We start from the raw sequence: 24,502 nt of genomic DNA on the forward strand, positions 1-24,502 counted from the left end.
TTTATTTTTAGTAGAGATGGGGTTTCACCATGTTGCCCAGGCTGGTCTCAAACTCCTGGCCTCATGTGATCCACCTACCTTTTTTCCTGGACCAAACTGAGGGTCGGGCTGCCATTTCTTGCAGCCCAATAACAAGATGCAGATGAACCGGGGAGGAAGAGAGCTTTTATTTCTGTAACTGGTTACAGGGAGAAGGTCTGGAAATTATCGCCAGACCAACTCAAAATTACAAAGTTTTCAGAGCTTATATACATTCTAAGGTATATGTCTATGTGTAAATGTGCATTCATCTGAAGACACAAGTGATGAACTTCTTTTAATCTATAACTAAGATTTGAGTTCTGAAGACCTTCCTCTGGAGCCTCAGTAACTACTTAATCTAAATGGGTCTGGGTGCTGGGGTGATTACCTTTATCTTGTCTCCTGTTAAATCATGGAGGTTTGAGGGGTTCCTTCAGACCCCCAGTAAACTTGGTTGTGGAAGCCTGGGGAGTTTCTTCGGACCCACAGTAAAACTTGATTGATCCTAAATGGGTCCTATTAAGAATTTCTTAGTTATTTTGTTATGCTTTAAGAAAGTCTTAAAGGAAAGGGCTGGGCAAAACTCCTGATGGGCTTTTGTTACATCCCATCCTTTGCATAAGGGCGCTGGCTTTAAATATTTAACTTAACCACTCAGTCAGTACTGAAACAGTTGTTAGTGAGACCTGGCCTTGGCCTCCCAAACTGCTGGGATTATAGGTGTGAGCCACCGCACCCAGTCTTAGTATTAGGTCTTTTGGTATTTTTTCTTTCTGTAGACTATGGAAAAATTGCACAAAAGATAGCATTTTTTTCCACTTCATTTTTTTCCCTCTAACATACATGGGCAAAAGTAATTTGAATGCAAGTGCTCATTACTAATCTGCTGAACAGTCTTCAGATGAAAGCACTGGATGACCACTGTGTATAAGCCAGTAAATCTCTATAACTATTCATGTAAATATAATGTGAACATTGTTTAGGAGAATAAAAATCACATAAATTACAGACTTATTTTGTTCAAGATTTTTTTGGCAACTTAGTCTGGTCATCCATGCCTTTGTAAAAATAATTGCTGCCTCAATGAATAATACCATTGTGATTTTAGATATTTGCGTGACATATCTAGTAATGAAATTTTATGCGTTTTACTTTTGGTGACCATTTTAAAATAAAATTTAATAATGCATATTCTTTCATTATTTTGTTATAAACTAATATCTAATATTTCAAAACCTCAGGTTAGTTTTTAAAAATAACATAATCTTATAATTGGGAAATAAATGGGCTTTATGCTCATTTAATTCAAAGACATGGAAAATTTCGTCTCATTGGAAAACTAATAAAATCAATCCAATTTAAATGGCTTTCTGCGAGTAAGAGAAAGTTCTTACAAAGCCTCTGAAATAGTAGCATCTAACATTTTGTATTACTTGTATTTCTTATACTTCATTTTAGGGAAAATACAAATGTGTTGTTGAAGCTATTTCTGGGAGCCCAGAAGAAATGCTCTTTTGCTTGGAGTTTGTCATCCTACACCAACCTAATTCAAATTAGAATAAATTGAGTATTTAAAAAAAATTTTAAAGGTATTGTTCCTGTTTTAAGGGTACCCAGGATTTGTTTTAATCAGATATGGTAGGATAGGAAGACACAGAAATGACTGTCATGAAGAAAGAAGCTTATCCTCACAGATCTCTAGGAAACGGAGGCATGGTGCACCATGCAGAGCCACCTGGGGAAGCACCAGTGTCTGTGAGAACGTGGAGGGAGGGGAAAAATGTGGGCAAGAGTGTTTATTATGTTTTCCATAGGAAGCAATGGGCAAGGTAGGGTAAGTAATTGATATGGTTTGGCTGTGTCCCCATTGAAATCTCATCTTGAATTGTAGTTCCCATAATCCCCACATGTCGTGGGGGACCCAGTGGGAGGTATTTGAATCATGGGGGCAGTTACCTCCATGCTGTTCTCCTGATAGTGAATGAGTTCTCATGAGATCTGATGGTTTTATAAGGAGCCTTCCCCACCCACCCTTTTGCTCTGCACTTCACCTTCCTGCTACCATACGAAGAAGGATGCGTTTGCTTCCCCTTCTGCCACGATTGTTTCCTGAGGCCTCCTCAGCCCCGCAGAGCCGTGAGTCAGTTAAACCTCTTTCCTTTATTTTATTTATTGTTTTGAGATGGAGTCTCATTCTGTCACCCAGGCTGGAGTGCAGTGGCGCCATCTCAACTCACTGCAACCTCTGCCTTCCAGGTTCAAGTGATTCTTCTGCCTCAGCCTCCCAAGTAGCTGGGATTACAGGCGCCTGCCATCACACCTGGCTAATTTTTGTATTTTTAGTAGCGATGGGGTTTCACCATATTGGTCAGGCTGGTCTTGAACTCCTGACCTCAGGTGATCAGCCTCCCAAAGTGCTGGGATTACAGGCATGAGCCACCGTGCCCAGCCTAAACCTCTTTCCTTTATAGATTACCCAGTCTTGGGTATTTCTTCATAGTAGCGTGAGAATGGACTAATACAGCAGCGTTGACCTAAAAGGAAGAAGCTGAGACAGAATTAGTGTAAGTAGAGAGTTTATTTGGGCCAAGCTTGAGGACTGCATCCTGGGAGCATGGCAACTTGAGTTGCCCTGAATATATACTCCATAAATTAGCAGCAGTTACAAGAGAGTTTTTAAAGGGAAAGAAGAGGGAGTTTCTGCGTTGTTTACCAAGAATTTACATTAAAAAGGCTGGGTGCAGTGGCTCACACCTGTAATCCCATCACTTTGGGAGGCTGAGGCAGGCGGATCACCTGAGGTCAGGAGTTTGAGACCAGCCTGGCCAACATGGCGAAATCCTGTCTCTTCTAAAAATACAGAAATTAGCTGGGCCTGGTGGCATGCGCCTGTAATCCCAGCTACTCTGAAGGCTGAGGCAGGAGAATCACTTGAACCCGGGAGGCAGAGGTTGTAGTGAGCCAAGATTGTGCCACTGCACTCCAGCCTGGCGACAGAGGTGTTTTTGGTGAAGTTTATAAAAACAAAAGGATGGGGTCTTTTCTGTTGGAGACCCCTCTGTCTATATAGAGAAAGCTGTTTCTCTTTCTCTTCTCTTCTGCCTACTAAACCTCCACTCCTAAACTCCTCGTGTGTGTTTGTGTCCTAAGTTTTCCTGGTGCAAGATGATAAACCCTGGGTTTATACTCCAGACAACGTAGCAGCTTCATATTGGAGGTTCATCTGGGATACCAAAGTACAACATTCATTGAAACGGTGAGCAGAGGAGCAGACTCCAACTCTGTCCTTTCATTTCAAGGCTGTCAGCCTCCATTTAAGAACCAAATCAAACCAACTACTGGGCCACCTTCAGCCATTTAAAAATGATTAGCATGGCTGCCAGCCTTATAAGACTTGGAGGACAGGCTTTCTGGAGAGAACATGGAGAATCCCTGAGTACCCATGGGTTGCTGGGCATATTGGCCCTGTTTGAACCGGCTTACTTTTAGAGAGGACTTAGCTGTTGCATGGGGCTGGAAGAGGTTTTGGAGCAACTGAGGATTTCTGGCTGGGGCTACCCCTGGTGTCATCCAAAGGCTTCTGGACTGACCCCAGCTTCTGACCACCTGATAGGGTGTCAGTAATAGGATCTCCACCTTTCCTATTGTAATTTCCTCCTTTCCTGTCCACGACCACCATATCTCTCATCCTCTCTGTGTAAAATCCGGAGTATATGCCGCCTGCTGGTCTTTTCCGCTTGGAGACTATTTCTCTTTCTTTTCTCTTCTGCCTATTAAACCTCTGCTCCAAAAAAACAAAAAACAAAAAGACACAAGGTTGTGTTTTTTGCTAAAGAACATGTAGTTTTGCTGGGTGTGGTGGCTCACACCTGTAATCCCAGCACTTTGGGAATCCAAAGCGGGTGGATCACAAGGTTAGGAGTTCGAGAGCAGCCTGGCCAGTATGGTGAAACCCCGTCTCTACTGAAAATACAAAAATTAGCCGGGTGTGGTGGTGGGCACCTGTAGTCCCAGCTACTCAGGAGGCTGAGGCTGAGGCAAGAGAATTGTTTGAACCCAGGAGGCGGAGGTTGCGGTGAGCTGAGATCATGCCACTACTGCACTCCAGCCTGGGCGACAGAGTGAGAAAAAAAAAAAGTAATTTTTTTCAGTTAAGTGACTATTTAAGAATTGCTTTAGAGTAAAGGAAAAATTACACAGATAAGACTAAATGGATAAAGAGAAAAACTGAGCCCGGGCAACAAAGTTACCTCTGAGACCTGTGGTTACCAAGAAGACAGTCAATGTGGAGGAAGGGCAAAATGAAGCAACCATTAAAACCAGAGGGTAGCCAGGCATGGTGGCTTCTGCCTGTAATCGCACCACTTTGGGAGGCCGAGGTGGGTGGGTCACCTGAGGTCAGGAGTTCCAGACTAGCCTGGCCAACATGGTGAAACCCTCATCTCTACTAAAAATACAAAAATTATCTGGTAGTGGTGGCGCACGCTTATAATCCCAGCTACTTTGGATGCTGAGGTGTGAGAATCTCTTGCACCTGGGAGACGGAGGTTGCAGTGAGCCGAAATTGTGCCACTGCACTCCAGCGTGGGTGGCAGAGCAAGATCCTGTCTCAAAAAACAAAACAAAACAAAACAAAAAAACAACCAACCAGCCAAACAAAAAACCCGAAAAGCCACAGAGTATCGTGTAAAGGAATTGTTCCATTTTGTAGATTGGTATCATCATCTCCCTGAGAAACCTTTACTACAATTAAGGGAGGAGACCACCCCTCATATTGTCTTATGCCCAATTTCTGCCTCCAAAGGAAGAAGAAGTAAAAACTAAAAGGCAGAAATGAAATCCACAGGCAGACAGCCCAGCGTGCCACGCACTGGGCCTGGTAGTTAAAGATCAACCCTTGACCGATTCCAGACATTGTATGGAAAAGCGTGAAAATCCCTGTCCTGTTCTGTTGTGTTCTGATTACCTGTGCATGCAGCCCCCTGTCATGTACCCCCTGCCTGCTCAATCAATCATGACCCTCTTACGTGGACCCCCTTAGAGCTGTAAGCCCTTAAAAGGGACAGGAATTGCTCACTTGGAGAGCTCGGTTTTTGGAGACGTGAGTCTGCCTCGTGCTCCCAGCTGAATAAAGCCCTTTCCTTCCACAACTTGGTGTTTGAGGGTTTCTTGTCTGCGGCTCATCCTGCTACACAATACATTGTAAAAATAACTACTATAAGGATAGAATCCTTAATGTTAAATGCTACAGAATGAAAGAGCTTGATTGGGTTGATGCAGGACCCACAGCTCAATATTAAACAATTGCTGGTGAATATATGTGATCCAAATACACAGGAGGTGATTCCTGAGAGAACAACCAGCCTAGTGTTTATCCTGAGAAGGAGACTGCCCGACTCTCCCTATAAAATGCCAAGTGGAACACCCCAGATGAAGCAGTTGATATGCTTCATATGCAAGCCATGGGGGACTGGCTTTATGATGACCCAAATATTCTCCCATAAAAATTTCTATTACCCACGTCATGGTAAATTTTGGGGTTTAGGGGGCCCTTTTTACATGGGCACCTGGGTGACATTACTCCGGCAGAATCATATGACTATTTGAGAAGCCTTATGAAGTTTGCTGTCTCTTGTGGGTCTTACAGATGCTTAATAAAATATCAGGGGTAATTAAAAAAAAAAAGATGGGCAAGGAGAAAAGGATTAAAAGAGCTTACCCCAGAAGTGTGATAGAATTTTTTGGATGGTTATTAAGAAATGAAATAAATAAAATGAAAATTGAGGGAGTTAAAACAAAGGACTTTAAAACACTATTTGCCCCATATTGGAAAATTTAAGAAAAATCCAAAGACAGTGGTTATAATGAGAATGCTACGTTGCCTGGGGCAATACTGGGGCAATTTAAGATAAAGATTGACAAAAGGGACTGAGTCCCTTGGCCCAACCCCCTGCTGGGGGCCCATATCCTTTTGATATAGGGTCTTGCTACCTGACGAATGCAAGGAGGAGAATACTTATGAGCAGGGGGCCTCTTTTTCCCCTAGGACTGATTCTAACTATATAGGAGCTGCTAGATTCTGCAGTGCCTGATAGACAGCTCCCATCTAACCAGAGCTGTTTCAGTTGTGAAGTTCGAAGGTGAACAAAGGACATCTTGTTTGGAAGGCTGCTGCTGTGGTTAAATAGGAGTCAAGCAAATCTTTTTCTTTTGAATTATTTATAGTTTAGCGCAATTAAGTGAAGAATGTTTTTGTGAGCAAGTTTACTTTTCTCTCTGAGCTCTCTAGAATTCAGAAACTGTTCATGGGTATTCTGATTTTATGACAATATAGTTATTTGCATAAGTGTAGTAAGATTCATTTCTTTCAAAACAGGACAATTGGAGACACCTTTTTTTTTTTTTTTTCAAACCAGGGCTTTGACTAGAATAACATATTTTTAGGTAAATTTCCAGCAAAGCCAACTTAAAAGGAGCCTATGTGGCCAATTAATTCTTGCTGCACTTTATGTGAATAATCAGGCCAAGTATAATAAGCCTAAAACTTATTTTGCACTTAAATTGGTCTTACTATAATTTCTCTTTAGGCTGGGTGCAGTGGCTCACACCTGTAATCCCAGCACTTTCATAGGTCAAAGTGGGTGGATCACTTGAGGCCAGAAGTTTGATCAGCCTGGCCAACATGGAGAAACCTCGTCTCTACTAGAAAATACAAAAATTAGCCAGGTGTGGTGGTGCATGCCTGTAATCCCAGCTACTCGGGAGGCTGAGGCATGAGAATTGTTTGAGCCTGGGAGATGGAGGTTGCAGTGAGCCAAGATCCTGTCACTGCACTCCAGCCTGGGTGATAAAGCAAGACTCTGTGCCCTAAAAAAAAAAAATTCTTTAATAGAAAAGGAGAACTAGAGAGAGAGGTTGTTTCAAAGGAGAAGTGTAACACTTTTTATTAGATTTCAGCCCCAACTTTTGTTTTTGAGTGCAGATTGAATCATGAATTATATAATCCTCTAAAGAGTGCCAGGTTATAATTTTTCTTCATATTTTTAGTTGGTGCCTTAATGGAATAGGTTCCTTTTTCTATTCTGACACACAAATACTCTTTTGATTTTCAAAAATATTGTTATTTATTTTTCCTTGTTTTACCTCCAAGGAAACCAGAATCGTGGTATTCTGAAGAGTAGAGATGCGAATCTCCCTCATTTGGCATCACACTGGGTCCAATTTGTTTTTCACTGAAAATGCCCTGCTGTTAAGACTATACAAACACCCTCCTTCTAGGCCCGGGGACTGTCACAGAAGGGGTGAGCATGTGAGATTGTAAGGGCCAGTTTTGAGGGATAGAATTAAGTCAAGGTCAGATCCTCCAAATCAAGGATGGGTACAAAGATGCCTAAACAGCCAGTAAAACAAGGGACTTTGCCTTCTGAGCTGTTATGTGACACATTTTCTAATTCCTGTAGAATTAAAGGAAGATAATTACTGACAGGATAAAGATACCTTGTGACAAAGCCTCCTGGGTACAAAACTCCCAGTTATGAGTTGCGAAGATAGATATATATTTAAAAACTTTCTGTTTCAGAACAATGTTTATATTTTGTATAGCTAATTGCTAAAAGTCTGTAACTAAACCCAAGATTACTGTACTCAAGGCATAGAAGTTAAAGGTAAGTCAGTTTTGTAACCTTCCCTTTGGCTTTTTGTTTATTGGCTTTTTATGTAAAAACTTTTTTTTTAAGGGATAATGAATGCCTGTCCACATCCATTCCCATCTGGCCCTTCAATTGGCTATAAGTCTTTTGACTCTAAGTCCCTTGGCTTAGAGTCCCTTTGACTAAGTCCCTTGGCCATACCAAGGGACAGGATGGACCCAGAGCAGGCAGCCACGCCACCCTGGCAATGTTATGGGGCAAAATAAAGATTTGGTGGCCATCGATGTTGCCTCTGGCAAATCTTGGTCATAAGAGGGAGAATGTAAGCCAAAAATAAAATTCTAAAGCCCACCTCCAACCACCTGAATGAACTCCCTCCTCTCAGCCAGGGTACTCCAAAGATAACCTGAAAAACTGGTTCAGGCAATGACAGGAAGAGGGGATCAGACATGCCTCAGTATGCCCTCCTCCCTTTTGGAATTCAGGAAATGCCAACCAACATTTAACAGCAACATAGACCTTAAGTCTGATAAAAAACATTTACAATCTACTATTGTCTTTGAAGCCTGCTACCTGGAGGCTTCATCTGTGTGATAAAAACTTTGGTTTCCACAACCTGTTGTCATAACCCAGACATTCCCTTCTATTGATAATAATTCTTTCTTTCTTTTTTTTTTTTTTAGATACCATTTATTTTATTTTTTTATTTATTATTATTTTTTTAATTTATGAAGTATTTATTGATCATTCTTGGGTGTTTCTCGGAGAGGGGGATATGGGAGGGTCATAGGATAATAGTGGAGAGAAGGTCAGGAGATAAACACATGAACAAAGGTCTCTGGTTTTCCTAGGCAGAGGTCCCTGCGGCCTTCTGCAGTGTTTGTGTCCCTGGGTACTTGAGATTAGGGAGTGGTGATGACTCTTAAAGAGCATGCTGCCTTCAAGCATCTGTTTAACAAAGCACATCTTGCACCGCCCTTAATCCATTTAACCCTGAGTTCACACAGCACATGTTTCAGAGAGCACGGGGCTGAGGGAAAGGCCATAGATCAACAGCATCCCAAGGCAGAAGAATTTCTCCTAGTCAGAACAAAATGGAGTCTCCTATGTCCACTTCTTTCTACACAGACACAGCAACAATCTGATCTCCCCTTCCTTTCCCCACACTTCCCCCCCTTCTTTTCAACAAAACTGCCATCATCCTCATGGCCCGCTCCCGATGGTCGCTGTCTCTTCGGAGCTGTTGGGTACACCTCCCAGACAGGGCGGCCGGGCAGAGGCACTCCTCACCTCCCAGACAGGGCGGCCGGGCAGAGGCACTCCTCACTTCCCAGACTGGGTGGCGGGGCAGAGGCACTCCTCACCTCCCAGACCGGGTGGCCAGGCAGAGGCGCTCCTCACTTCCCAGACGGTGTGGTGGCCGGGCAGAGGCGCTCCTCACTTCCCAGATGGGGCAGCCAGGCAGAGGCGCTCCTCACTTCCCAGATGGGGCGGCCAGGCAGAGGCACTCCTCACTTCCCAGACGGGGTGGCCGGGCAGAGGCGCTCCTCACTTCCCAGACGGGGCGGCCGGGCAGAGGTGCTCCTCACTTCCCAGACGGTGTGGCGGCTGGGCAGAGGCGCTCCTCACTTCCCAGATGGGGCAGCCAGGCAGAGGCGCTCCTCACTTCCTCCCAGATGGGGTGGCGGCCGGGCAGAGGCGCTCCTCACCTCCCAGACAGGGCGGCCGGGCAGAGGCGCTCCTCACTTCCCAGACTGGGCGGCGGGGCAGAGGTGCTCCTCACCTCCCAGACGGGGTGGCCAGGCAGAGGCGCTCCTCACTTCCCAGATGGGGCAGCCAGGCAGAGGCGCTCCTCACTTCCTCCCAGACGGGGTGGCAGCCAGGCAGAGGCACTCCTCACTTCCCAGACGGGGCGGCCGGGCAGAGGTGCTCCTCACTTCCTCCCAGATGGGGTGGCGGCCGGGCAGAGGCGCTCCTCACCTCCCAGACGGGGTGGCCAGGTAGAGGCGCTCCTCACTTCCCATACGGGGTGGCGGCCAGGCAGAGGCGCTCCTCACTTCCCAGACGGGGCAGCCGGGCAGAGGTGCTCCTCACTTCCTCCCAGACGGGGTGGCGGCCAGGCAGAGGCACTCCTCACTTCCCAGACGGGGCGGCCAGGCAGAGGCGCTCCTCACTTCCTCCCAGACGGGGTGGCAGCCAGGCAGAGGCACTCCTCACTTCCCAGACGGGGCGGCCGGGCAGAGGTGCTCCTCACTTCCTCCCAGATGGGGTGGCGGCCGGGCAGAGGCGCTCCTCACCTCCCAGACGGGGTGGCCAGGCAGAGGCGCTCCTCACTTCCCATACGGGGTGGCGGCCAGGCAGAGGCGCTCCTCACTTCCCAGACGGGGCAGCCGGGCAGAGGTGCTCCCCACTTCCTCCCAGATGGGATGGCGGCCAGGCAGAGGCGCTCCTCACCTCCCAGACGGGGTGGCCAGGTAGAGGCGCTCCTCACTTCCCATACGGGGTGGCGGCCAGGCAGAGGCGCTCCTCACTTCCCAGATGGGGCAGCCAAGCAGAGGTGCTCCTCACTTCCTCCCAGACGGGGTGGCGGCCAGGCAGAGGCACTCCTCACCTCCCAGATGCGGCGGCCGGGCAGAGGCGCTCCTCACCTCCCAGACGGGGTGGCCAGGCAGAGGCGCTCCCCACTTCCCAGATGGGGCAGCCGGGCAGAGGCGCTCCTCACTTCCCAGATGGGGCAGCCGGGCAGAGGCGCTCCTCACTTCCCAGATGGGGCAGCCGGGCAGAGGCGCTCCTCACTTCCCAGATGGGGCAGCCGGGCAGAGGCGCTCCTCACTTCCTCCCAGACGGGCTGGCGGCCAGGCAGAGGCGCTCCTCACCTCCCAGACGGGGCGGCTGGGCAGAGGTGCTCCTCACCTCCCAGACAGGGAGGCTGGGCAGAGGCGCTCCTCATCTCCCAGACGGGGCGGCTGGGCAGAGGCGCTCCTCACTTCCTCCCAGACAGGGTGGCGGCCGGGCAGAGGCACTCCTCACCTCCCAGATGGGGCAGCCGGGCAGAGGCGCTCCTCACTTCCTCCCAGACGGGCTGGCTGCCAGGCAGAGGCGCTCCTCACCTCCCAGACGGGGCGGCTGGGCAGAGGTGCTCCTCACCTCCCAGACGGGGCGGCTGGGCAGAGGCGCTCCTCATCTCCCAGACGGGGCGGCTGGGCAGAGGCGCTCCTCACTTCCTCCCAGACGGGGTGGCGGCCGGGCAGAGGCACTCCTCACCTCCCAGATGGGGTGGCCAGGCAGAGGGGCTCCTCACTTCCCATATGGGGTGGTGGCCGGGAAGAGGTGCTCCTCACTTCCTCCCAGACGGGGTGGCAGCCGGGCAGAGGCTGTAATCTTAGCACTTTAAGAGGCCAAGGCAGGAGGCTGGTAGGTGGAGGTTGTAGCGAGCCGAGATCATGCCACTGCACTCCAGCCTCAGCACCATTGAGCATTGAGTGAGCGAGACTCCGTCTGCAATCCCAGCACCTCGGGAGGCCGAGGCAGGCAGATCACTCGAGGCCAGGAGCTGGAGACCAACCCGGTCAACACGGCGAAACCCCGTCTCCACCAAAAATACAAAAACCACTCAGGCTTGGCGGCGCTCGCCTGCAATCCCAGGCACTCGGCAGGCCGAGGCAGGAGAGTCACAAGAGCCCGAGGCAGGGAGGTTGCAGTGAGCCGAGATCACGGCAGTACAGTCCAGCTTCGGCAACAGAGGGAGACCGAAAAAAGAAGGAGAGGGAGACCAAAGAAAGGAGGGAGAGGGAGAGGGAGAGACAATAACTCTTTCAACCAATTGCCAATCAGAAAAATTTAAAATCTACCTATGACCTGGAAGCCCCTCAACCTCTTTGGGTTGTTCTGCCCTTCTAGATCAAATCAGTGTACATCTTACGTGTACTGATAGATGTATTATGTCTCCCTACAATGTATAAAAGCAAGCTGTATCCTGATTACCTAGGGCGCATGTCATCAGGACCTCCTGAGGCTGTGTCATGTGTGCATCCTTAACCTTGGCAAAATAAACTTTCGAAATTGAGACTCGTCTCAGGGATACTTTTGGGTTCACACCTCCAAGCTGTCCTTGTTTATTCCTGGGTGTAAGCCAAGTTAACTTTGGGAGGAATTTAGGTTATAGTTTAACTTTGAAGTAAGGATGATAATAGTCCTTCCCCAAAACAAATCACCTCCCTGGTTCAGGAGCTGAAGCCATCTTTGTAAAATTAATGAAAGTCCACAAGATTAGAATTATGGGAGGTGCCTGAATTCTGCTAAGAGATAGATGTAGTTTCTGTAATCCCTTACTACTCAGGAGTAGCGGGGTCAGAGGTCACAGGATAGGTGTAGTTCTGTAATCCTGTACTGCTAAGGAGTTACATGGCCAGAGATCACAAGGTTTGTGTCTTCCCCGGTTGATCCTATAGGTAATATCACTATTATAGAACCTAAGATGTTTTTTTTGAGATATCTTTCAGACTGACCCCACCCAGACTCATGACTCATTACTCAACTGGTCCTGTGTCCCCACCCAGATGTAGACTCAGCTCATGAGAATTATTTTTTACACTTCTATACTTTCATCTTCAACCAATCAGCAGCACCCATTCCTTAGCCCCAAGCCCACCAAATTGTCCATAAAAACTCTAGCGTCTGTGCCTTTGGGGTGACTGATTTGAATGGTAACTCCAGTTCTCCTTCATATTAATTAAACTTTCCTTACTGCAGTGCCATGGTCTCAGTGAATTGCAGTGGGCAAGAAGAACCCATCAGGCAATTGATTACACATTAAGCTCTCTGAGTAGCTCTGTGGAGTACCCCTTCACTTAGCTTTGAGGTAGAGCTGGTTTTTACCCAACCCTGTTTCATTCCTTATGGGGAGGGGTTTGGAAACAGGACTCACAGCATAGCTTTCTCTCAAAATATCCTCTGCAAATCCTCTCTCTTAGATTTTCTCTTGGATTAAAAGATTCTTTGATTTTCTTATATACTTGATGTTAGGACAGGGTTCAGAGCTGTGAAATGTGTTATCAGACATGTCCTGTTTCCTGCTCTTGTTCTGATGTACAACACATTTCTACTCTAGGGTGGATCTTGATTTGCTAGGTCAGCCATGTGAAGTATTCCCAGGGTATGGTTATTGGTCTGATTTGCCACATGACTGAGGTTGGCTCAATCAGAAGGGATGGATTCAAATTCCTTGGTTGTCTGACTAGATGTAAACAGAGTGTTGCCTGCATTTCTGTGGACAATCATCTGATGACCATAAAAGGGGATTAGCCTCTGGATGAAGATGATACTGTGAACAGAAGAATGGTGAGTCTAAAAAAATAAGAGCCTGGCATGGTGGGTCATGCCTGTAAACCCAGCATTTTGGGAGGCTGAGGTGGGAGAATTGCTTGAGCCCAAGAATTCAAGACCAGCCTGGGCAACACTGTGAGACCCTGTCTGTACAAAAAATAAAATAAAAATTAGCCAAGCATGGCAGCACCTTCCTGTAGTCCCAGCTACTCAGGAGGCTGAGGTGAGATGATAGCTTGAGCCCAGAAGTTTGAAGCTTCAGTGAGCTGAGATTGTGCCACTGCACTCCAGCTGGGGCAACAGAGTGAGACTCTGTTTCAAAAATAAAATTTAAAATAATTTTAAAAAATTAAAAAAATAATAACTCAAATTGCAGATACTGTGGAGTCATTGAATCACCCAAGCCTGGGTCTTGCCATACTTCTGGACTTTCTGGTTATTGCTTTAGTGAGTTGGAGTCAGAATTTTGTTACTTGCACCTGAGAGCATTTTTGTTGATTCACAGCTAAATTGTCTGCTTCATCTCATAACTTAGGCTAATTTCAGATTCTAGCCCTCCCACCATTCCCTTCTGAGTTTTCCCATTGCTTTCAGCCCTTCTCTTGCTAATGGTTGCAGGGCTAACTTATCCATTAGGTAGAGTAAGCACCGTGCCTAGGGTCCTCAAAAATGTTTTGTTTAAAAAAAATTTTAATTTTTAATTCTTGTGGGTACATAGTGGGTATATATATTTATGGTTTACATGAGAAATTTTTTTTAAATCAAAATAGACTTCCAAGAAAGGTATTTTGATACAGATATGCAATGTGTAATAATCACATCAGGGTAAATGGGGTATCCATCACCTCAATCATTTATCCTTTTTGTTACAAACAATCGAATTATACTTTTTGTCATTTTAAAGTATACAATTAAATTATTTTTTATTGTAGTCACTCTGCTGTGCTACCAAATATTAGGTATTGTTCATCTTTTAAACTATTTTTTTTGTACCCATTAACCAACCCCACTCCTCTGTGCCACCCCCCGTTCCTAGCCTCTGGTAGCCATCCTTCTACTCTCTATCTCCATGAGTTCAGTTGTTTTAATTTTAGCTCCTATAAATAAGTGAGAACATGTGAAGTTTGTCTTTCTGTGCCTGGATTATTTCAATTAGCATAATGACCTCCAGTTCCATTCGTGTTGTTTCAAATAATAGGATCTTATTCTTGCTCTTGTTTTTTAATTTTTAATTTAATTTTATTTTTACATAGAGATGGGGTCTTACTATATTGACCAGGCTGGTCTTGAACTCTTGGCCTCAAGGGAGGCCTACTGTCTTGGCTTCCCAAAGTGCTGGGATTATAGGCATGAGACAGTGCACCCAGACTCTCATTCTTTTTTGTGGCTAAATAGTATTCTATTGTGTAAATGTACCATATTTTCTTTATCCATTCATCTGTTGATGGACATTTATGTTGCTTTCAAATCTTGGCTTTTGTAAATAGTGCTGTAATAAACATGGGCGTGCAGATATCTTTTTGATATACTGATTTCCTTTCTTTTGAGTAATCCAGTGGCATTGCTGGATTGTACTGTAGCTCTATTTTTAGTTTTTGGAGGAACTCAAAACTGTTCTCCATAGTGGTTATACTAAACTTACATTCACACCAACTAATTTACATTCACGCCAACAGTATATGAAGGTTCCCTTTTCTCTACATCCTTGCCAGCATTTGTTATTGCCTGACATTTAGATAAAAGCCATTTAACTGGGGTGAGATGATATCTCATTGTAGTTTTGATTTGCATTTCTCTGATGATCAATGATGTTGAATACCTTTTCATATGGCCTGTTTAACATCTGTATGTCTTCTTTTGAGAAATGTCTATTAAAGTCTTTTGTTCATTTAAAAATTAAATTATTAAATTTTTTTCCTGTAGAGTTATTTGAGCTCCTTATATATTCTGGTTAGATGGGTAGTTTGCAAATATTTTCTTTCATTCTGTGGGTTGTCACTTCATTTTGTTGATTGTTTCCTTTGCTGTGCAGATCTTTTTAACTTGATGTGATCCTAGGTAGGGTTCAGCCCTAGGGGCGTTAATGGGTGTTCTCCTTGTGTGCGGCGATGAGAGATTGTAATAAATAAAGACACAATACAAAGAGATAAAGAGAAAACAGCTGGGCCCAGGGGACCACTACCATCAAGACGCGGAGACCGGTAGTGGCTCTGAATGGCTGGGCGCGCTGATATTTATTGCATACAAGACAAGGCAGGCAGGATAAGGAGGGTGGATCTTCTAAGTGATTGATAAGGTAAAGCAAGTCACGTGATCATAGGACAGGGGGCCCTTCCCTTTTAGGTAGCTGAAGCAGAGATAGAAGGCAGCATACATCAGCGTTTTCTTCTATGCACTTATAAGAAAGATCAAAGACTTTTAAGACTTTCACTATTTCTTCTACCGCTATCTACTGTGAACTTCAAAGAGGAACTAGGAGTATGGGAGGAACATGAAAGTGGACAAGGAGCATGAGTATTGAAGCACAGCACCACAGGGAGGGGTTTAGGCCTCTGGATGACCGCGGGCAAGCCTGGATAATATCCAGCCTCCCACAAGAAGCTGGTGGAGCAGAGTGTTCCCTGACTCCTCCAAGGAAAGGAGACTCCCTTTTGCAGTCTGCTAAGTAATGGGTGTCTTCCCAGGCACTGGCATTACCGCTTGACCAAGGAGCCCTCAATCGGCCATTATGCGGGCATGACAGAAGGCTCACCCCTTGCCTTCTAGGTCACTTCTTCTCACAATGTCCCTTCAGTACCTGACCCTATACCCACTGGTTATTCCTAGGTTATATTAGTAATGCAACAAAGAGTAATATTAAAAGCTAATGATTAATAATGATTATACTAATGATTGATAATGTCCATGATCATCTCTATATCTAATTTGTATTATAACTATTCTTATTCTAACTATTTTCTTTATTATACTGAAAGAGTTTGTGCCTTTAGTCTCTTGCCTTGGCACCTAGGTAATCTTTCACCTGCAATCCTATTTGTCCATTTTTGGTTTGGTTTCCTGGGCTTGTGGGATATTACTCAAGAAATCTTTGCCTAGGCCAGTGTCTTAGAGAGTTTCTTCAATGTTTTCTTGTAGTAGTTTCATAGTTTGAGGTCTTAGATTTGTCTTTAATCTATTTTGATTTGATTTGTGTGCATAATGAGAGATAGAGGTCTAGCTTCATTTTTCTGCTTATGGATATCCAGTTTTCCCAGCACCATTTATTGAAGAGACTGTTCTATCCCCATGTATGCTCTTGGTAGCCTTGTCAAAAATCAGTTCACTGTAGATGTATGAATTTATTTCTGGGTTCTCTATTCTATTCCATTACTCTATGTGTCTGTTTTTTTTTTTGAGATGAAATCTTGCTCTTTCGCCCAGGCTGGAGTGCAGTGGCGTGATCTCAGCTCACTGCAACCTCTACCTCCCGGGTTCAAGTGACTCTCCTGCCTCAGCCTCCTGCGTAGCTGGGACTACAGGCACATGTCATCACACCTGGCTAATTTTTTGTATTTTTAGTAGAGATGGGGTTTCACCAAGTTAGCCAGGATGGTCTCAATCTCCTGATCTCATGATCCACCTACCTTCTTGCAACTTTTCTATAAATTTGAAACTATTATGAATCTGAAATTATTTAAATATTTATTTAAAATTAGTGTTGCGGGAAGTGAGGGACCCCAAACGGAGGGACCGGCTGGAGCCACGGCAAAAGAACATAAATTGTGAAGATTTCATTTTAATATGGACATATATCAGTTCCCAAATTATACTTTTATAATTTCTTATGCCTGTCTTTACTTCAATCTCTGAACATAAATTGTGAAGATTTCATTTTAATATGGGCATTTATCAGTTCCCAAAATTAATACTTTTATAATTTCTTATGCCTGTCTTTAATCTCTTAATCCTGTTATCATCATAAGCTGAGAATGTACGTCACCTCAGGACCACTATTATGTTAACTGTACAAATTGATTGTAAAACATGTGTGTTTGAACAATATGAAATCAGTGCACCTTGAAAAAGAACAGAATAACAGCAATTTTCAGAGAACAAGGGAAGACAACCATAAGGTCTGACTGCCTTTGGGGTTGGGCAGAATAGAGCCATATTTTTCTTCCTGCAGAGAGCCTATAAATGGATGTGCAAGTAGGGAAGATATCACTAAATTCTTTTCCTAGCAAGGAATATTAATAATTAAGACCATGAGAAAGGAATGCATTCCTAGGGGGAGGTCTATAAACGGCCACTCTGGGAGTGTCTGTCTTATGCGGTTGAGATGAGGACTGAAATATGCACTGGTCTCCTGCAGTATCGTCGGGCTTATTAGGTTGGGGAAAAAAACCCCCACTAGTAAATTTGAGGTAAGACTGGTTCCGTGTTCTCGAACCCTGTTTTCTGTTGTTTAAGATGTTTATCAAGACAATACATGCACAGCTGAACATAGACCCTTATCAGTAGTTTTGTTTTGCCTTTTGTCCTGTTTCCTCAGAAGCATGTGATCTTTGTTCTTCTTTTTGCCCTTTGAAGCATGTGATCTTGTGACCTACTCCCTGTTCTTGCACCCCCTCCCCTTTTGAAATCCTTAATAAAACTTGCTGGTTTTGCGGCTCAGGTGGCCATCACGGTCCTACCGATATGTGATGTCACCCCTGGAGTCCCAGCTGTAAAATTCCTCTCTTTATACTCTTTCTCTTTATTTCTCAGCTGGCCGACACTTATGGAAAATAGAAAGAACCTACACTGAAATATTGGGGGCAGGTTCCCCCAATAAATTAGCTAAAAATAAACATTTTTAAGTTAATTAAAAATAACAGAGGCATGCATGCATTACTGTGTAACTTTCCAGTCAAACTAACAGAATTTGAGACTGGGGCTGGGCACAGAGGCTCACGCCTGTAATCCCAGCACTTTGGGAGGCTAAGGCGGGTGGATCTCCTGAGGTCAAGAGTTCGAGACTGGCCTGGCCAACATGGTGAAACCCCGTCTCTACTAAAAATACAAAAAATTAGTCAGACGTGGTGGCGGGTGCCTGTAGTCTCAGCTACTTAGGAGGCTGAGACAGGAGAATTGCTTGAACCCGGGAGGTGGAGGTTGCAGTGAGCCGAGATCGTTCACTCCAGCCTGGGTGACAAGAGCGAAACTCCATCTCAAAAAAAAAAAAAATTTGGGATTGGACTCACTCAAAATTCTGCTTTTTTACACAAGAGCACCAACTCTTCCAACACAAGCATAGCACTGAGGTAAGAGGTTATGTTAGGAATGAATGAGTGCTGGAATCTCGTAGAGGCAGTTTCTTAATTTTAGACAAACCAAACAAAACCTGTTTGTACAGAGGTCTAGGTTCTAGTCTTTAGTAGTCCTTAAGAGTTTGTTAAGATTTAGCCTTTAGGATCTGGAGAACTTTTGGTTTGTTATCTCTGTTTTTTTCGAGATGGAGTCTTGCTCTCTTGCCAGGCTGGAGTGCAGTGGTGTGATCTCGGCTCACTGCAACCTCCACCTCCCAGGTTCAAGAGATTCTCCTGCCTCAGCCTCCCGAGTAGCTGGGACTACAGGCGTGTGCCACCATGCCCTGCTAATTTTTTGTATTTTTAGTAGAGACAGGGTTCACCATGTTGGCCAGGATGGTCTCAATCTCTTGACCTCATGATTCACCCGCTTCAGCCTCCCAAAGTGCTGGGATTACAGGCGTAAGCCACTGCACCTGGCTGGTTTGTTACCTTTTAAAGAAGAAAAGGCCCACAGGAGGGTTGATACAGCAACCACATCCTGTCATTCACCAATGCTTAACGTCTGGCACATAGCAGGTGCCAGTAAATATTGTATGATTAGGATCAGTAACTCAAAATAAGTCTACAGGGCAATACAGGAACAGGGGTAGGGAGGTGTGGGCCAGTGAGATAAGTTAGCTGAAGTGATTCTCAGTGAATGAAGAGGTTGTCAATTGGAACTAATTCTGAAGTCCTGTGTGCCACAGATGTGTGAAGATTGTGTTCTGGCTGTCAGAATTCTGTAGGGCTTTATTCAGGGCTTTTGAGAGGTAAGATGCAAGCTTAGACCCAAAAGCAGTGAACTGGAATACTCAGCCAGGGACTGCAGCTGGGATAGACCACACAGCAGCAGTGGGGACACTGCCATTGCCAGTGGTCTTTTTCCAGGTTGAGGTTGACTGGAATTTGCTCGTATTAGTTGCCAAGGAGGTTGACACATGTATATTTGTCATTTTTTAATTGGCCTTATCTGCTTCAGTTGGCATATCTACTTATTGTTGGATACTCGGATTACATACACTGGTTGAAAATATAAATAATACTATGAAGATCTTAATATAAATTAACTTAAAAAATTAATGATGTAAATTAACTCTTTCATCATTTAATTGAGATGATAAAAGTTGATGAATGCCTAATTAATTAAAGGAGGATACTTAGGCATGTAAAATTAAAAATGAAAGTTTTAGCATTCTAATATTGTTTTATTTTTATCTTTGAGACATGGTCTGGCTGTTACCCAGGCTGAAAAGAGATGGTGCCATCATGGCTCACTGCAGCCTCGACCTCACAGGCTCAAGCGATCTTCCCATCTCAGCCCTCCAAGTAGTTGGGAGGTTGCCCAGGCTGATCTCAAACTCACGGGCTAAAGGGATCCTCCTGCCTCCACCTTAAAGTGCTGGGATTACAAGCATAAGCCACCAAGCCAGACCAGCATTGTAAAGTTTAAAACAATGGTCAGTGCCAGAGCAAACAGGAGAAAGGTAAACAACACTTAGTAAGCAAGGTGGAAACATGTATGTTATTTTTTTTTGCACATTAAAAAAAATTTTATTTCTTTTTCTTTTTTTTTTTTAGGGTCTCACTGTCGCCCAGGCTGGAGTGCAGTGGCACAATTATATCTCAATGTAACCTCCAACTCCTAGGCTCAGGCGATTCTTCTGCCTCAGCCTCCTCAGTAGCTGAGACTACAGGCATGTACCACCATGCACAGCTAATTAAAAAAAAATTATTTTGTAGAAATGGGGTCTTGATAAGTTGCCCAGGCTGGTCTCGAATTCCTGAGCTCAGGCAATCCTTCTGCCTTGGCTTCTTAAAGCTGGGATTATAGCTGTGAGCCACTGTACCCATCCCAATGTATGTAATATGTTCTTACAGCTTAGCCAGAGAGGCTGTATAATGTGAGTCAAAAATTAGATAAAATCAAGATGCTGGCAGTGTAAAAAAAAAAATTAGAGCTGATCAGAGCATGGGAAGAGGGCAAAGCAAATGGAGACGGTGGTGAGGGACCTTCGGAAGCTGAGGGGCTCACAGACTCACATTACCTTTTCATTCTTTTCTCCTTCAAAAATTCAAAGATGAACAATTTTTTTTTCTCTGAGCAAATTATCCCATTTAAACATTCATGAATTAACCACATTAACCTACTTTCAATACAAAGAAGAAAAATGGTTTCTGTCTCATACATTTCAGCTGTCTTGTCAGTGGGTTGTCAAGTTGAAGGATTTCTTTTACATTCCTATGAATCCCTTATTCTCTGTGAAAGAAACTTTACTTCGAAGTGGAAAGTAGGTTTGGGTTCATCTCTGATTTTTGATTCACATTATACAACCTCTGTGGTTAAGCTGTGAGAATGTATAAAATTCCTGTCAGCCATTGCTGGCGCTTCAGAGCATAACTGGGTAGTGCCCAGGTGGGCAGAGCACTGTCTGATAATCTTTGCTCCCTAATAACTGAAATCCAGAATAGATGATATTCTCCATTCATTCAAAATGTCTGTCCTGTGCTTCATGCAGAGGATACAAACAGAAGAACACTTGATCCTTGTCTTCTGGGCATTCACAGGCTTGTCAGTCTGGGCATTAGAGAGGATAAAAAATGAACCAACAATAATCAAAGGGAAAAAGCTGTTTCATGCCTTAACATGACATAAATATAAAAACCATACAGGGAACAACAGATGAAAATAAAAACATGAAGGCTACAATAAATGCCAGTGACAAAAACAAAGGCACTGTTCGGTTCTACTTAACAGCAGACAGATTAGGAATCAAACCCTGACACATTTTAAGGTTCTAGGTCTACTGTTTAAAAAATCCAAAAAATGTTATCCAAGTCTGAATACATTAGCGAGACACTGTAAAAGCTTTTAGCTGTAAGGTATTATTACTGTGTCAGTCAGAGACCTTGAAGAAAACAGAAGACACATTTAAACTGGGATTACTTAAGGAGAGTTTAATAAAGGGAATGTTTACAGAGGTGTGGACCAGGTGTAGGAAACCATGAATAGTGCAGTCCCCCAGGGCTAGTAGCAGTGGGGCCCCATTATTGCTCTAAGTCTAAAGGGTCAAGGGTCGGGGGGAACCAGGAGACAGGGGCCTGTCTGATGGAAGCGAAAAGCAAAGACCGCCCCCTCTCACCTCCTTTATGTAACTAGACCAGCTGGAAGTAACCCTACAGGGAGGGATCACACTGCTAAACCCTCAGATCTCCTGCTGGTCTCCCCATTGCTGGACCCGCAGTAACCAGAAGACAAGGAAGCCAGCTGACCTAGTCTATAGTGGTCAGCTTCCCAGAGCACAGAGGACAGTGGAGAAGGGTAGAGAGCATCTTGAGGGGTGAATGGAAGATGTCCAGAACTAGGCTGGGCACAGTGGCTCGTGCCTGAAATCCCAGCACTTTCAGAGGTCAATGCGGGTGGATCACCTGAGGTCAGGAGTTCGAGACAAGGCTGGACAACACAGTGAAACCCTGTCTCTACTAAAAATACAAAAATTAGCTGGGTATGGTGGCATGCACCTGTAGTCCCAGCTACTTGGGAGGCTGAGGCACAAGAATCACTTAAACCCGGGAGGCAGAGGTTGCAGTGAACTGAGATTGTGCCACTGCACTCAGGCCTGGGTGACAGAGTGAGACTCCTTCTCAAAAAAAGAAGATGCCTAGAACAACTAAGTGACCAAAAATCTGATAGTCAAGTGTTCGCAAAGACCTTTGCAACACCTTTCCAGTCAATATTTGACAACTCTTAGAACTGGTAATTTAATGGTTACCGAATGTGGATAGCAAAACCTTAACAGCACACCCACCAAAAATCTTGCTATTATTAGGAACACATTTTTCAAGTTAGTAAGGCAGTGTAAGTGGAAGAAGAAAATTCTGCATACCAAAAAGTACTCTTCTGTGTTTTTTCAAAACAGAATATAAATATGCACAGCCCCCACACAGAAAAACCCCAGACAGGATACATGAACATTTTCTGCTATTAACAATAAACAGAAAGCCATCCTGAACTTGTTTTTTGGTGGCATATGATCAATAACAAAGACCAAGAAGGCTATACTAATAAACAAAGGCTATTCTTAAATAATGCACCCTCTGCTAATTGTGAAGGGTAAACTATGAATTTATCTTCATAATCCTTCACCTTCTCTTCCAGCAATCCCCCTTCTCTTTCCTACATGAATGTTTTTCTAAATTAGAACTTATCTCTTATGGCTTTTTGGGGGAGGTGAACATTTTTCCTGACCCACCCATTCTCATTCTCATTCTTTTTTTTTTTTTTTGAGACTGAGTCTTGCTCTGTCGCCCAGGCTGGAGTGCAGATGCACGATCTTGGCTCATTGCAACCTCCATTTCCTGGGTTCAAGCCATTATCCTGCCTCAGCCTCCTGAGTAGCTGGGATTACAGGTGCACGCCACCACACCCAGGTAATTTTTGTATTTTTAGTTGAGACAGGGTTTCACCATGTTGGCCAGGCTGGTCTCAAGTGATCTGCCCACCTCGGCCTCCCGAAGTGTTGGGATTACAGGCGTGAGCCACAGCGCCCGGTCCTGACCCATTCATTCTACATGGATTTTCTATATAAAAAGATTTGGTCCTGAATTCGTGGAAGAGCCCGTTTTCTGCACTAGAGGGACTATTTCTTCCTTAATATGCTTTCTGGCACAATAGCACAGACTCGAACATCATCTGACTTCTTTGCACAGCCAAGAAGGTGTGGTGGAGTCTGTTTCTCACACTGTGCTTCTGTCCCCACAACTTATGGGTAGACGTGGAGGCAGAGGGTTCAGGAGCATTTCTCCACCAGAATCAGGGTACAGGAGGAAGAACATCTTAGCAGATTAAGTTGGCTGTCTACTTTGAAAGTTGGGTAAAGCATCATGCCCAGTAATATAATTCTTGTGCACAAGATACAAGAGAAAAGCTATTCTGCTACCCTAGTGCAATGCCAGGGGACTGGTAAATAAATTATGGCAATGCTGGTAGAACACTCTCTGACCTGGCTTTGCGTCCTGGCTCAGCCACTAATTGTGTGCCTAGAGCCAGAGTTTTCACATCTCTAAAATACAGTTAATAATAATACCACCACGGGTGGTTGTGAATTTTTTTTCTAGACTGCTGCAGTATTATCCAAACCACAATCCTAACCCTAATCCCAACTAGAGCAATGTATCTGAAACACAAATCTGATAATATCATTATCCTGCTTAAAATATTTTAACCATTTCCCACTGTTTTATTTTATTTTTTAATGAGACAGGGTCTCATTCTGTCTCCCAGGCTGGAGGGCAGTGGCATAATCACAGCTTACAGCTCACTGCAGCTTTGACTTCCTTGGCTCAAAAAATCCTCCCACCTCAGCCTCCTGAGTGTTTGGCACCACAGGTACACACCACCACACAGCTAACTTTTCTTTTGGGTGAGGGTCTGCCTATGTTGCTCAGGCTGGTCTTGAACTCCTTGGGCTCAAGCCCCTCTGGTCTTAGAATGAAGACTCACATCTCTGATATAGCCTTCAAGTCCTTGAAGCCTGGCATCACCTCCCACCATTATTTTAATACATTGTTACTCTAGGTTCTAAGCCACAGTGGGCTTCTTTTAGTTCTTTTTTTGTTGTTGTTGTTGTTGAGACAGAGTTTCACTCTTGTCACCTAGGCTGGAGTACAGTGGTGCAATCTTGGCTCACTGCAACCTCCACCTCCTAGGTTCAAGCAATTTTCCTGCCTCAGCCTTCTGAGTAGCTGGGATTACAGGCATCTGCCACCATGCCCAGGTAATTTTTGTGCCCAGGTAATTTTTTTAAATCCAGGTGGGCCTAAGCAGCCCAGGACTTGTCTGGAGGCTCCAGTGTTGGGAACCCAGGACCCTTCTGCCTTGTTGGGCTCCCTAGCATGCTTTGGGAGAATGCTCTGCCACATCCACATTCCAGACAGTGGAAGGAAGAAAGAGAAAAGGGAGGAAACAGTTACTCCTTATAAGAGCATGACCCAGGAATTGCACTCATTACTTTTACTCACCAGAACTTGGTCACGTGCTTGCTTCTGTAGCACATATACTAAAATTGGAACCATACAGAGAAGATTAGCTACAGCCCCAGTGCAAGGATGACATGCAAATTCGTGAAGTGGTCCATATGAAGGAAGGAAGGAAGGAGAAAAAGAAAGAAAGAAAGAAAAAAAGAGAGAGAGAGAGAAAGA

General features: G+C 44.6%; 1 protein-coding gene and 1 non-coding gene across 2 annotated transcripts in view; both read left to right on the forward strand.

The window, feature by feature from the left end:
* The window catches only part of LY96 (lymphocyte antigen 96), a 45,809-nt gene extending 44,207 nt beyond the window's left edge, over positions 1-1,602 (forward strand). Inside the window, exon 5 of the mRNA XM_054499603.2 lies at positions 1,480-1,602. Within this exon, the coding sequence (XP_054355578.1) occupies positions 1,480-1,578 (99 nt within the window). The 3' untranslated portion in view covers positions 1,579-1,602. The remainder of the gene's footprint in view (positions 1-1,479) is intronic.
* Positions 1,603-24,336: 22,734 nt separating this feature from the next.
* Positions 24,337-24,444, forward strand: LOC129043253 (U6 spliceosomal RNA). Its single transcript, XR_008504358.1, has one exon. It is a non-coding gene; the product is annotated as a U6 spliceosomal RNA (small nuclear RNA).
* Positions 24,445-24,502: the final 58 nt, after the last annotated feature.

This window comes from Pongo pygmaeus, chromosome 7 (genome assembly GCF_028885625.2).
Source record: "Pongo pygmaeus isolate AG05252 chromosome 7, NHGRI_mPonPyg2-v2.0_pri, whole genome shotgun sequence".
In the NCBI taxonomy this organism is placed as follows: domain Eukaryota; kingdom Metazoa; phylum Chordata; class Mammalia; order Primates; family Hominidae; genus Pongo; species Pongo pygmaeus.